The 15,000-nt window shown below is 37.4% G+C and overlaps 1 protein-coding gene across 3 annotated transcripts in view; it reads left to right on the forward strand.

The window, feature by feature from the left end:
* LOC138041933 (uncharacterized) overlaps positions 1-15,000 on the forward strand; it is a 58,235-nt gene that overhangs the window by 37,798 nt on the left and 5,437 nt on the right. For 2 of the 3 annotated variants that reach the window (XM_068887625.1, XM_068887626.1), the window contains exons 13-26: positions 326-478; positions 3,219-3,286; positions 5,953-6,000; positions 7,257-7,350; positions 7,780-7,856; positions 8,164-8,289; positions 8,808-8,854; positions 9,522-9,612; positions 10,981-11,118; positions 11,545-11,682; positions 12,738-12,786; positions 12,875-12,963; positions 14,062-14,113; positions 14,792-14,877. In XM_068887625.1, coding sequence (XP_068743726.1) covers positions 326-478; positions 3,219-3,286; positions 5,953-6,000; positions 7,257-7,350; positions 7,780-7,856; positions 8,164-8,289; positions 8,808-8,854; positions 9,522-9,612; positions 10,981-11,118; positions 11,545-11,682; positions 12,738-12,786; positions 12,875-12,963; positions 14,062-14,113; positions 14,792-14,877 — 1,256 coding nt within the window. The other variant, XM_068887627.1, reaches the window with a different exon arrangement.

Below are 15,000 nucleotides of genomic sequence, written 5' to 3' on the forward strand. Positions count from 1 at the left end.
TTTTGAATAGGTACTTTACATGTACTTTTTACTGGTCTGCCAAAACTAATGTAAATCCTGAGAAAGCTGACTGGAGGACAGAGACGTTTGTGCATGTCTGCTGATTAAGTATGCAGCACATTTACAGGGGTTTTTGCCTTAACCCTTTAAGTCCCGAGATGACCCCATTGACGAGTAAATTTGTCTGACATTAGACAAAGTAAAATTTGTAAGTGGTTGTTGGGAGTTAAGTTAATTTTTATTCCACGTTACCACAAAACACTTGAATTGGTTTTCATTTATGAAGCATTTTGTGTTCTTGTAAACTGTTTACTATTTGTTTTAGTGATTGAGGATTCATTGGAAATATACACCCCAGAGCATTCTTACATCATGTATGCTGCAACAAAGAATGAGAAGAAAGTTTGGTTACAGAAACTAAGGACAGCAGTTGCACAGGCACTTCATGGAGAGGAAGCTAATGAGAGTTATGAAATTGGTAATGAAAGTAATAAATAATTATTAGAATTTATTAATAGTAAAAAATAACTCCACCTGAAAGGTTCTTTTTGGTCATTGAAACAAATGAGCACATCAGAGTCAAGAATTCCAATCTGTGGAAGGCAGACTTCATTTTGTTGATTATTCCTTAGGCTAGTGATTTTTTAAATAATGATATTTTTTGGCTATTAATTTAATTTTAGTTAAATTTGTTACATTCAGGGAAGGAGAATGCATCCTAATTTTGTCAATCCCGTTTTATATCCCTCGGGTATTGATTCTGATGCCATATGATTTCAGCGTTTGGATGCCGGCTTGGACTGGCTGGCACAAATTGCCCTGATCTCGTGTGATAGTGTACAGCTTGCTCAAGGGGAAACACTGAATCCCATTGTTTTGTTCAGTTAAGTTAAGGTTACTCCAAAACTTCGCGGGCTACTTTTGCCGAATTTTTTTTTCCGACCAAATTAAAGTTAACAATTTAAACTTTAATTTTCCAAAAAATTGAATTCAAATCTTAAAACGTGGGCGAGTTATTGAGAAAACTAGATTTAAAAAAAAAAGGTTAATTAATTATAAAGGCGTAAGTTATAATCTTGTAAGGCGTGAACTCCCCAGCGAGCTTTTCGCAGCAAAACGGCTCCTATTCCAAATAATTAACATTTTTTGTTTACACTTGCGGAATGCTTTTCAAAAATAGCAAAGTCACTTCGTCACGATGAAAGCTTAAGAGAAGAAAAAAGTCCTTGGATAAAGACAAAAGCTAAGCCCAGACCCAAGAAGAAAAAAAGCAACTGATTTTTTGAACGAAAAAAGGAAAAATCGTGCGGAAAGCGATTAAGGTTTGATCAACTCTCGAAGATTTCCCAAGAAGCTGTAGAGCAGTCAGCTCTTACCCTGCATCTTTACCTGGAACCAGTAGCAAAAAGAGTTCTAACCGATTGCTTTCATGTCTGCCACTAGTGCCTCCCTTTAAACTCGCTCTTCGGTTTCATTTTTTGTCGCCCTTGCAATTTTCTTACCTTTTGGTTTTCCCCATAGTTGTTACCACTGGAAAATAGGCACGAGGGAGCTAAATAGGATGAAACGTGACTAAAAACACTATTGCTTTTCCGCGGAGCGCCATTTTGCCTGCTGTGAACTTCCGGGGGTCCTATCATATCATTGGCTTGCGGCTCACAGTGTGAGCCCATTGTTGACACAACTCTCAGAAAAGGTGTGACGTGCTTGTATTTCTTTTGAAGGCGAAAACTCGCACTACGATTTTGATGAAATGCATTCTCTTCAAATGAATTAATAGCATATGTAGAACTGACGGATTTCTGTGAAATTTGGCTGAAATGTTCAATGAACAATTAAGAACGAAAGTGTGTGGGCATTTTTGCTCAAACCAAAATACTTCCCCCATGGCAGCTTCAAAATGTGAAGTTAATAGTAAACTTGACAGACCTATAAAAAGAGAACCAATGGGAATATGGGAAAATGCTCACACACTTTGAAAGATTGGTGCTTTGGGATTGACACTGTACAGTTACATTTCATCAGCGATCACGTTTGATACCCGATAAATTCAACGGAATGGCGCTTGGTCATTTTACTGTTTACCAGCTTCCTTCGCCTTCACAAACAGATAAATAAAACACTTATATATTTTTTTAATTCTGCATTTATTAACCTTTGTATTGATATTACAGTTTGTGGCAGTTTCCTTTAAAACAGCACGCGTAGTACCAATTTCTTTCTGGAGAGCACCCGCGAAGATTTGGAGTAATCTTAAGTCCTGTTGGGTGGGGTTAATACCTGGATGGGTGACCATCCTGTAAAATCCCATGTTTTACACTCCAGTCTAGGGTGTCACCCTGCTTTGCAATCCAGCAAAAAAGTCTAGTGATATCCCACAAAACCAATATTGCATTATAACAGATGTATAATTAGCAGAAAGATAACAGTCGAATTACTTGAACAAATACGGAAAAAGGATATATTTAACTATTCTCTCCAAAATATACATGTACAACTACTTTTAATTGCCTCATCAATGACAAAACAGGAATCAAACACACCTAACAAATCCTTTATTATTGATGGTTTATTTTTTTCTTCTCTCTTGCACACTGCAGTTAGGGCTAATACATCAGCAATGTATTTCAAATGCCTTCGACCTCATAGGTCATACTATTAACTTTGAAAATTCACTGCCATTCTCTTTGCTAATGTCCATGTAGGTTCTATAATAACTGACTTATTTTTTGGTTGTTAACTTTTCTAATGTCTATACATGTAGGTTCATTAATGTACACTTTTTTCAATAGGGCAGACATTTTTATCATCCCAAGCACTCTGTTCTTGCTTAGTAATTTTTAAGACCCGTGACAAGTGTTAGGCTGGTTGTCATCTTAAAGCAATTTCCTTTCACACCACCATATGCTGCTCTATCATCTAAGCTACAACAAATGTGTGTGGTCACTGATCGGTAAAGTAATTTAACAAGATTGATATCCAAAAAACAGTGGCATATTAATTCCTTCGAGCTAACACATGTAAGGCACAATCAGCTGAGCCTGACATCTTTCAAGAGTGTCAATTGCTACTTAAGGATAATACTTATTACTCGTGACCAGTACTGCCTTGCCAATGAGCGTTCTCCATAAAAAATGATAATGTTATACTTGTACATAGAATTGTTTACTACATGTAAGTGCAAATTGTTTTCAAAATATGCTGTCCTTTAATTTTAGAGAGTCGGAATGCCACATTCACATACAAAGATGGCAGAAATTATTGTGGGAATTTTGTTTCTGGAAAGGTGAATAGATTATTTTAAAGTAATGAAAAAAATCCCTCTTTTAATTGTGATTGTCCAACTGCCAATTATTCTACATGTAAATGTTCGCCAATGCCTCAGGTATGAAAAGCAAATTCTATAATATTATTAATGTGAATGACTGAATGTGTCAGACAAGAGTAGCATAATTATGTGATTAATGTTTCAGTCAGGGGGTGTCCGTAAAATTAAAAGTTGGCAGCTGGTTCAAGTAGAGTAACTGACTGTATCAGTAAGTGAAGTAAGGTGACCACCGGCCAGTTGGCTCTGTCAGTTTGTTGCGCATTAGACTTGTGTGTGGGAGGTCACATTTATAGAATCCAATCGTCCCGTTGCAATTTGCTCTTCATTTTAAAGATCTTTGACGTTCCTGTTGTTTTACTGTAAGTAAACGTTTGTACTGATAAAAATTGTACATGTAAAAGAACTTGTGTTTCTTTGTTTAAGCAAAACGTTTCTAAGTGTCTGCTTTTTCAAATTAACAAACCTAATCATCTCCAAAAAATGCATGGTTACCCCCTATGTTCATTTCACATTCCAAGAAGCCAAAGTAAGATATACTTCCCTGCATAGTCATGCCTTGGGAAAAACTTTTTTTTATAAGGTGGTGCCGTCCTTAAAGTGCCCCTGTGACCAAAAAATCAATTCATATTTTTCTTTGGATTTCAAAACTATGTTAACAAAACACTAAGTGACCCATGATTTAAGCCTTGATTTCAAAAAGACACCTTTATTTTAACTGTAATTTTCCTATTTAATGGTCCGCCATTACTAACATTATGTTCTTGAGAGAGCTGGATTGAGGAGAAAATGACTTCAAAGGCTCACTAGTTTAAGAATGCAATACGTGTGTACGCCGCAGAATTAATATACAGCACGGGGGTTTTGGGCTTTCAGACTTTTAAACTCATCCTTTGCATATATAATAAGCTGCGTTCGCACGCTGAAATTTTAAGCTAGTGAGCCTTTGACTTCACTTTTCCCTGGATCCAACCGTCTGAGGTCCAATCGGTCAGTTTTGAACGTGAGTAATGGCAGACCGTGAAATCCAAAACTTACACTCAAAGTAAACGGCCTTTGGATAAAAATCAAAGCTCAAAATTTTGCCAGTCAGGTGTTAAGCAAACACACTTTCAAAATCTGAAGGAAAAAAGGAAGTGATTTTTTTTTATCACAGGGGCACTTTAAATAGCTGAGGAGAAAGTCGAATGAGAGAAGCGATTCTCACATTTAGCTGGAAAATTTAAGCAATTTATACTACCAGATGAGAAATTTCCCACTCCATAGTAACACACATTAATATATTTAGTCAAGTGCAAATGATTGGCTTTACAACATGTGATCACACAAACATCACCCAAATAATTTTCTACTGATTCTACACTGCACTTGAATGTCTGTGTATCTTAGTTTCAAAGAGTGAAAGTTCTTAACAGTCTCAACAATCAAATGTTATCAATCTTTGGCTCGCCAAGCTTTTGGCTAAGCTGGTAATTAACATTGACTTGACAGCCATGAAAGTTGTTGATTGTCTTTATTTGCTGCTCTTCATTCATCATCAGTGTGTTTGCTACAGTTGAGCTAAGGCCAGCATTTTCTAGTGGACGGTGTAGGCAGGACGTGCTTGCCTGACTGTCTGAGCTTATTATGGGGTTGGGGAAGTCAGGCATGGCTTGTTCTCATCGGCTTCCTCAAAGTTGGTTAAATTTAGATCTCTCGCTTGTACAACCAGTTACACCATAATTGTGGATCAAAAATGGTTGACTACTTTGAGTTCTTGGCAATGACGGTCCAGGGACGCCAACATACCGCGCAAACTGCCTGGCTTGCAGTTGCCTCGGCCAAAACTCCTCTAGTTTCTCATAGATTTCCCTTGGGTTCATAGCTTAGAATAGTTATCTGAAACGTTTTTCGTTCTTCTTCATCTCAGGTTGTCCAAACAGGAAGCCAGGTTTTATTCAATATTTGCACAAATCCCATAATACGCCTCATTTACCCCCCCCCCCTCCCCCCCCCAAATCTGCAGAGGCATTGTTTTCAACTTCTCTTAGGACATTTTCATGTCCCAGGAGAAATTGCAAACAACAGTTATGCAAAGGCTTTGGGGGCTAATAGAGGTGTATTATGGAATTGTGCAAGTAGTGAATTGCTTTATTCAGAGTTGCATCGCAATTGGGAAATCTTTCTGACATTGTATCAAAATTAAACAACATCATTTTGGTTACCATGTAATCTAATTTTTTCATGTAGATATTGTGTAAGTATTTCAAATTTGGCTAAAATACTACTGGTCTTAGCCAGTCACATTTCAGAAATTTTTCTGCCGGTAGTATAAAATGTAAAATATGAGGTAAACTGTGAGGCCAGGATTTAGGCTTGACTACGGATTGATTGTACTCGCAACCAACTGGTATTTGCAGGTCACTGACTATGAATAACGACTCTACTGCAAGGCCTCAGTTTGAGATTGTGCTGTAACAACCTCACTCTCCTTTATTAAGTATTCATTTCTTCCAGTAGGAAAAAAAGTAGCCATCTTCTGTGAGTGAAGTAGCCGATGTTTTTTGTCAACTGTTGGTACAATGTACTTATTGAAACTGCTTTTTAAGTAATATGTGTACTTACAAAAGAGTTCTCTTGCTTTGCAGAGGCACGGTCAAGGCACACTTTCCTGGCCAAACCAGGCAAAATATCAGGTATGGTTGCTCCCTTTTCATAAGAAGCAGCCACATGTTTGAGAAGACAGCATAATTACATTGAAATACAATATTAATTTTAATCATTTATCTGGCTGAGTGCAAGAGCTCTACATGTACTAATTATTGGAAAGACTGTCAGTGAAATCCCATCACACAATATTAAAGCGTACCGAATCAAAAGATAAAAGAATGGTTTTATCAAACAAGTTGATGAAGGTAAATTGACTAACCACGGTATGAAAGATTTGTGATCTTGCATTTAGCATCAGCCCTTTGTACCGGTATTTGCTCTGATTTAGGAGGTGGCATGGTCCAGTGGTTTGGGTGTTGGGTTTGCATAAAGTTGCCCTGGGTTCAAATCCCATTCTAACCTCTGGGTTGGCTTTGTTTCGGGTTATTACGGATTCAACTCAACCACTCGTTGTAAATATCCAACTAGTTACCTCCTGCCAGTTGGGGTTCTTAATAATGTTTCGGTTAACTTTGAAGTGTTTCTTTCTGATTATTAAAACTGGAGTGTCTGTGAACTACAGTCTCAGTCACAAATGTTGTAACACAGACGGCAATTTGCCCCCTCTCCCCCTTCAATGTTGGTGTTTATGGGTTTGAGTGCAAAAAACAACCAGTAAATGCAACATTGATGGAAAGGAGGAGGAGGGGTACGTTATTAACAGCTTTGATGCGCTTCACTTGCTGTTCAAGCGAAGTGTTACAACTATTTATGACCAAGATTGTAGCTTTATGGAAGTGCACTTCTACTGTAAACAAACACATTTACATTTCTGCATTTACACCAGGGCGCCTCTGATTAAAATCTCAGCTCAACTCGTTTGATAAAAACAAAAAAAATTAATGTTTGTTTCACTCCCACCAACGCAACGCAAAACTACAGTTTTTTTAGCAACTAATCAAAAGATGGGTTTTGGTGAAAGGGGACAGCTGGAGTAGCTGGAGAAAAAGTTCCTCCTAGTTGAGTAGAGAACCAACAAGCTCAACGTACCTGTGACCTTGAATTTGGGAAATGAGCCTGCACCATAATGGTAGGAAGTGCCATTCTTGCTCACATACTTGTTAATCCTCTAAAGACCTGACTTTTATCAAAGGTTTGGAACGAATGTGCACTGCCCTACGTGCTGCAGCTTCAAGTGATGTCAGTGATCCTGGCCAATAGCCAGTTAATTCAGCTTTGACAGGTTACCATTCTCTTGTCAAGAGATTGGCTTTTTTTGATAAAGGTTGATCTTTTTTGTTAGGGTAACTGGGAAGATGATGATCGTTGTGGATTGGGTGAGCTGATGTACAACTGTGGGGACAATTACAAAGGAGAATGGCTTGATGACAAACAACGTATGCCTTTAGCAGTCTTTACTTTTGTCAGTTGGGGGGGGGGGGGGTGGATTTTCTGGAATGATTGCATTTTCTCTGCTTTTGTATAATACATACATGTACATGTAATTATGCTTCTTGACAATTTGACTCAAAAGTACAAATATTGCATAAAATTCCCCCTGATTGGAGTAATGGCTTATAGTTCATTTTGGAGCAATTTTCTGAAGAGTACCGGTATGTTCCCATTTGCTTTTCTTGCAGCTTTTGTGAGTCTCAATTTCAAATGTGTACACATGTATTTATGCCCCTCCTATCTGGCTTCACCTTGGTTTCTGAGGTTTATGATCATGATCTTTTATTATCATATTATAATAAATATTTGTTTTTGGACATAATCATGTTTAGAATATCAACAAAAAATAATAAGACAAGCTGTCTTTTTTTTAGATGGGATTGGTACACTGCATTACATTAGTGGTGATGTGTATCATGGACAGTGGTATAAAGGTGAAATGCATGGCAAGGTATTTCTTTGAATAGTCCACCATTTTCATGTTCTCACATTAGGTAATTAAATGTTGTCGATATTTTAATTAATTTAAAAAAATTCCTGGAAGCAATCGGCAGTGCTTTGAAGGGACAACAACAATTTTATTTAGCTAATCAATTGAATCTACATGTATTCAGCAATTCATATGCAGAAATTTACACGATTTAAGTGAAAATGAACAAAGGAGTAATATTGTCTGGCGTTAGTCAGAGTAAAATGTGTAAGTGTCAATCTTGGGCAGAAAAGGGTTAAATGGCTTTTTATTCATGATTTTTTTTCAGGGAGCAATTAATTTCAAGAATGGTGATCGTTTTGTGGGTGACTTTTATCACAATGAAATTCATGGAGATGGAGAGTTAATATGTGTAAATGGGCTCAGGTACACAGGAGGATGGAAACACAGCAAGGTGATTGAAAGACTTGCCAATTATTTAATATAACAATAACAATTATTGTTACAGTCATGGACTAGTTAAGAACTTATTATCATTCGATGTATTTTCTCCTTCCATTTCATTGGCCGAGAGCCCCCTACGTGACCTGCAAATAACTGTCTACAAATAAGTGTTTTGCTGCAAATAATATTCTGCTCATTTGTAATTGAAACCACACTCTTGTGTGAAAATGGCAGTTCACTTTCCTGAGCTTTCAGAAAAAGATTTAATTGTTGGGAATTGTGAAAAATAAAGTTAACTCAGTCATCAAATGATGAGACAATTATTGAACTCGGTTATCGCAAAATATCATGATTTGTCAGTGGTGAGCAGATCAATTATTTTGCTCAACCTCGTCCAATAATTGTTAAATATTAATTTTGTCATTTGATATTTTGCTCTTCCCACCTTGCTTTGCTTTGCACTCATGTTTTAGCAGAGTTGTAAAATGTACAATGTTATTTCCTTTTTGGGTTTTATTTCATGAATAGAAACACGGGAAAGGATGCATGCATTTTCCAAATGAGGATTTTTACCAGTAAGTATTATTGACAATCATGGAAGCCTTTGCCTTGGCTCATCTCCATGAAAAAGGTGACTAGAATTATCTTACCACCTATGAATGGCAGTTTACATGTGCATGTAGTTCGTCATATTCTACCTTCTTTCATGCCTGTCAACTGTCCAGTCCAAAGCCAAAGACACCTTTTTTGTCTGGTTGATTGTTGGAATTCATGCTCTGTAATTGATTATCTTTCTGGAGTATAGCAATAGTTATTGTACTTGTCATTAAAATGGCTACAATTACAATGAATAAAATAAGTTTGGTCAAAAACTTGGAAATTGCGACAGGTAGCAGGTAAAGAAGAGCTTCCTTTTCCTTCAAGAATAATTATATGGCTGATGAATAGGCCTTTTGCAACTACCGATCACATGGTACAAAATCCGCCATGCTGGAGGGCAAGCTCATTATTATTCCCGCACTGGGACATTAAAACAAAGGCAAGTCAAGCTTGACTGGTTCAGGTCTGTTTGTTTTAATGTCCCAGTGGGGGAATAATAATGAGCTTGCCCTCCAGCATGGCGGATTTTGTACCATGTGATCGTTACTTGCAAAAGGCCTATTCTGAATAGGACAGGACATGCACCTTTTCGTTTTTGTCAGATCGTATATTTTGTCTGTGTTTTATTTCTTTTACATCCAGTGGGGAATTTGCCAATGATCAGTGCAATGGACACGGTGAAATGCGTTATGCAGATGGGTCATGCTACAAAGGACTGTGGATGGACAATCGGGTGTGTGACACTTAATACTCATCCTTTTAAGATTTCTTCAACCATTTTCATGAAAGCAGACCAGATTGTAAATATGAGGGGAAGAGATGGTTGGACAGTCTAGAGAATGTGTTCACTTAGTTGTTCAAGTGTAAACTTAATGCAAGCACCACCATCTTCTCATTAACCCATTCACTCATCAGATGCCCCAGGATGTCCCCTGTTGAGTCTCACTTCCAGGACTCAATGGGTTAAGCTGTAAATTTCAGTATTTTGTGCCGTAGGACAGACACATTGTTTTTCTTTCTCATGGAATTGGCAGCACTATCAGGGAAGGAAGCAGGGCCATTTTTGTGGGAAATGGTGTCTAACCTTTAGGGTTAAAGATCACATCTGAAATGTACAGTACCTCTCAGAGATAAGTGAACCACCTAATGTGTTTCAAACTACAATATTAAAGTGCCATATCCCCGCCCCCCTCAAAGTCTCTCCTTTTAGCCCCCTCCCCCCTCTTCCCCCGAACATTGTTGTTTTCTTATCCCCAACTCTTCCTTTTTCCATTACCAACATTGAAGGGGGGAGGAAATGTGACGTTGAGGTGATTTTTTCCTAATTGTGGTCTTCCCAGTTCAGTGTCTCCACTACTTTTGTCACTTGTTGTAGTCTAGTTTGCGTTTGAGTTTCAATGCGTTTGTAATTGCGTTAAATGCAACTGCAAGTTACACAAACGCATTGACCAAAATTATGTAGCTTTTCATCACAAAACGTTCAGTGATGAGTTCAATAAAATAAAACACTGTCCTTGACAGTCAATGTGCATTGATTGATTAATGATTCTACATTTTTTACTTTCTCTCGCTCAAATTGCAGTCGGCTTTGTTGCCTTTTTACACACCAACAATACCATTCAAATGTGCCAAAATGAATAACAAAGACCAAATGTGTTGAAAAGAAACTAGTTTGCAAACGCATTGTTTTTTTCGTTTTTTTCAATTGCATTGACTCTTCATTCTCAACATGTGGTGTTTGATGGCTCACTTATCTTTGAGCGGTGCTGTAGCAATTTATGTAATTATTTTTGTTGAAAAATTATTTTGATCTGAAGAAGATCAACTTCAACATTTCCATCATGAATTATTCATTACCATAGTATCGGACAAAAAAGAAACACTGGGTAAAAATATTTATAAAAAATGGAACAAATATAAGCGCGACATGCCGTGACTGAGTTAAGCTGATGAAACAAACAATTTGGACAGTGGTAGCTTTAGCTTGTAATGTTGCACCAAGAAATTGCAGCGTGATTTACTGTTTTTTTGTCAAAGGTCAGCCGTTGGCCATAGTGGTTTCAGTGTTATAGCTTTACTATCTCCTCTTCTGTTCATATAGCGGGGTGGTGAGGGAGAGTTTACTAGCTCTGATGGGACTCATTATAAGGGAGGATGGAGCAAAGATCTCATTAATGGCTATGGATGCATGGAATACTCTAATGGAGATAGCTACAATGGCAACTGGTTCAAAAACACTGTAAGTAAAATAAATTATATTGATTTAGTCACTTTATCGACTAAGATATACTTTATTGACCATTTTCACATTCCCCATAATACACTTTGTTTGCCCCCCAAATTTTGCATAAACCATTGTTTTCAAATGCTCCTGGGACACTGCATGTTCCCAAGAGTGAACTCATGGTAAAGTGATTGGAAATCTCTGGTTTTTAGTTATGTCTCCAAATGCTAATATGACTCAAGACCCGTATTTTGTATCCCTTTTCTGGACTCTCTACATTCTGGTAAACTTTCAGAAACCTATTGTGGCGTGCCTCACTATAAATTTGCTTTTGTTTATGAATGGACGTACAATGTACTTGATTATTTATGATGGCAGAGCCACATCAATCCCATGGAATCAAATGATGTGCTGAAAAGTTTGATTTTCGTGCTTTTGCAGAGGTATGGACAAGGTGTCATGAAGTACTCCAATGGAGATGTCTATGAGGGTGTTTTCGAATATGATTTGTGCAATAAAAATGGAAAGATGACGTATAAGGATGGATCTGTGTATGAAGGCTCTTGGCTAAATGGCCTGGTAGGAATCATTGTTGCTACTTTGACAGATAAAATTTTCCTTCAGTGCATGAAAAAAGTTGACTTTCGACTGTTTAAAGTTCAGTAATTGGACACAAACAAACTTGCGTTGTCGAAGAGATTTGAGGCAGTGGTTAGCAGAATAACCATTTTTAGTTTCTTTGCAATGAATCTACGCTGTATTGAGACTGAGGTGACAATGATGTGATGTACAAATATATGCTGGTTTGAGCACGAAAGTGACACAAAGATTTTGCAAGTGTCGTAGACGCAGAGAAGGACGAATGCCTTTATTACCAGCTTGAAGTTCAGAAGCATGGCTGCAGAACTCCGTATATAAGCGGAAATTAAAGTTCCTAGGACGCATATAAAGACATCATGGATTCCTTGGAAAAGGCTGCTTTTTGCGAAAAGATCTCGAGGCAGTCCGAGAGGTGAGGAGATGGGAAGATTGTATCAGCAAGAGGCTTGGATACACGTTGAAGGAGGCAGGGAGATTAGCACAGAATCGTGTTCTGTACCGAGTTGTTGTGCATGCTGCTACATCCTGATAAGAATATGCAACCATTCACATTCACTGGTTGAACAATGCTGATGGATATGAACAAAAGAAGCTAGGTGGCGATCTTTTGTTTTCAACCATCAAAATGGCAGTGGTGACGTAACGTGAAAACCAGCGAGGTGTTTCCCTTACAGAGTGCCCTTGTTCCCTTGGATTCTTATACAGTATTATCTGACAGACTGTGATCTGCTTTTGGCATTATTAATTAAGGGGGAGATTGTCTTAAGAAAATGACAAAAACAGCATAGCTTTAACATACAAGTACATGACATTGGCTTTTGAAAGAATGTTTTTTGTGTTTCCAGTCATCGGAGCAACTGTTGGCATTCAGTTAAAGGTCAGCTGCCAGTTCTGATCCCTGTTCCATTATCTGTAACTACAAACAATGCAACCAACTCCAACAGACGTCAGTGCTCCTTCCTGTAAAGTTAGATGATGTTAGCAAACTGGGCTATTCAGATCACAAATAGTAATGATTGTTTTATTACCCATAGCGTCATGGGGAAGGCAAGATGATCTATGCTAACAAGAGTGTTTTTGAAGGTGAGTGTTCGTTTTACAATGTCATGGGGATCAGTATTTTGATCAAGATCTTAGTAATCAGAAGTTGCTATTTTGGTTGCCTTCAAAGGTTGTTGGTTATATGGGATGAGGCATTTTGAAGGAGTATTGACATACGCCAATCAAGCAAGCTACCGTGGGCAGTGGGACCTGGATAAGGTGAATGAGAATAGTCTGCTTGTAGCCGGAACGTGAATCTATAAAACGGATGAATTATTGGATAATCGTCTATCTAACTGTTTGTTTTGAAAGGAAGGAAGTTCTTATAACCGTTAAACTGTTAAGTCACTCACAGTTTCCTCACAAATAGTGACTAATACACTGCTCTAATGCTGCAAATCCTTACAAAATCTTAGCTTTCTTTTTGAAAGGTTTGTCTTGGGCTGTACTACTTTTTCATGATACGTTTTTTGTTGAACTTTTGTTTTGGCTGACATCATGTGACAGAAACCATTAATTTTTACACTTACCTTGACCTTTCATATCTTGAACAACAATTTGAACTGAATGGAAACTGTGACAAGCCACCGTACAGAACACTGTACCTTGCAAGTCGTTGTTGTTGTTGTTTTTTTTTTTTTGTTCTTACTGACAAAAGCCAAAGGAAACTTAAATTCATCTATATTTATGCATTATCTATACAACTAATTGGCTGCTTGGTCAGTACGTGGTTTTCCTTGCATCTTTTAAAGTTCTGTTTTAGGAATTCCTTATTATAGTGATTCGCTGTTTTTGGGCGCTCCCAGTTTTAGAGATTACTCATTCACCTTGTCATTTGATAAGATTGTCTGTATCTGAAACGAGAATGCATGTTTTATGAGTCAAATGAGTCAATGAGACTCACAGTCAATATAGCAATAATTTGTTGATTAAGCCTAAGCCCTCGTTTCAGTGATTAGGCCGAAGCACTCTCTGAAATTTTAGCTTTCATTTTATGGTTTAATTAACTGCACTAACTTGTTGACTCGTTGACTCATTGACTCATTGACTCATAAATACTTGACACATCTGAAACTAACAGGCAAGAAACGAGCTGATATAAGTAAACAAAGCTTTCTTTCCATTTTTGGCCAAACCCAAGTTTCAGTCTGATATTTCCTGTTTGGTGTAAACATGATGCTCAATCTCTTACTAAATGCCACAGAGTTACACTGTGTAACTTTCTAATAGGAACTTTATTAGTACCCTTGTAGATGAAGGTGTGTTAGTATACCGGTAATCGTTTTAATTTAATTTCCTTTTATTATGGTTTCACAGCAACAAGGGCGTGGCATGTACACAGACTCCTCTATAGGTTACCGTTATGAAGGTATTGTCAAAAAGCCATCAAATACAAAATTTGAAGTATACCAATTGAGAACATTATTCTCTTACTGCTCTGGAATCCAGTATGTTACCGCCGCAGAACTGTGATTTTTCTGTCTTTTAATCGGATTGACATTACGTGGACATTTTATGAAGTACTAAGTAGGAAACTTTGTAACCCGGATGTGGGCACATGTTTTTTTTGGTCGTGTGGAGTTTTAGCTTTGAGAAAAACTGGCTGAACTTGTGGAATAAATTATGGTTAAAAAATTACAAATGTTGTTGAGTTGAAGTATTGGCAACACAGTAAATAATTTCCTGAACTCAGTGCTCAATAAAAAGTTGGAAAAGAATGTTAATGAATAGAGACAATTGTTTTGAATTACCAAACATCTATGATATGATTTAATCAACACAATATTTTATAAATAAACCGTTCTGAATAATGTTTACATTTTATTGTGGCTGATGAAGTTTAATTGGTCGGGCCAAACGAATTATTTCACTTTTAAACGTTTTATTGTACTCAGAGTTCAGGAAATTAATTCACTGTTTAAAGTGCATGTGTGGGATCGTGCTTAAAGGTAGATGAGAGAAAGCTGCCATAATTGGTTGAGAGAGGCAAGTGGTTGTTAAACACAATACTTTACAGTGGGTGAATTTTTTGTTTCTGCCTGTTTAGGAGAGTGGAAAAATGGACTTAAACATGGTAAAGGAGTTGAAAACACTACAGAAGGAAGATATGAGGGAGAATGGAAAGACGGCATGGTAAACTTATATGTTCAAGCAGAGCAATGCAAATGTACATTTTCAAATATCAGTTGTTTTGGGAAAAAAAATTTCCTTTCGCAAAAATTAGTCTATGTCTCCCTTGATGGCAAAATTAATAAT

Source organism: Montipora capricornis, chromosome 3 (genome assembly GCF_036669925.1).
Source record: "Montipora capricornis isolate CH-2021 chromosome 3, ASM3666992v2, whole genome shotgun sequence".
Lineage (NCBI taxonomy): Eukaryota > Metazoa > Cnidaria > Anthozoa > Scleractinia > Acroporidae > Montipora > Montipora capricornis.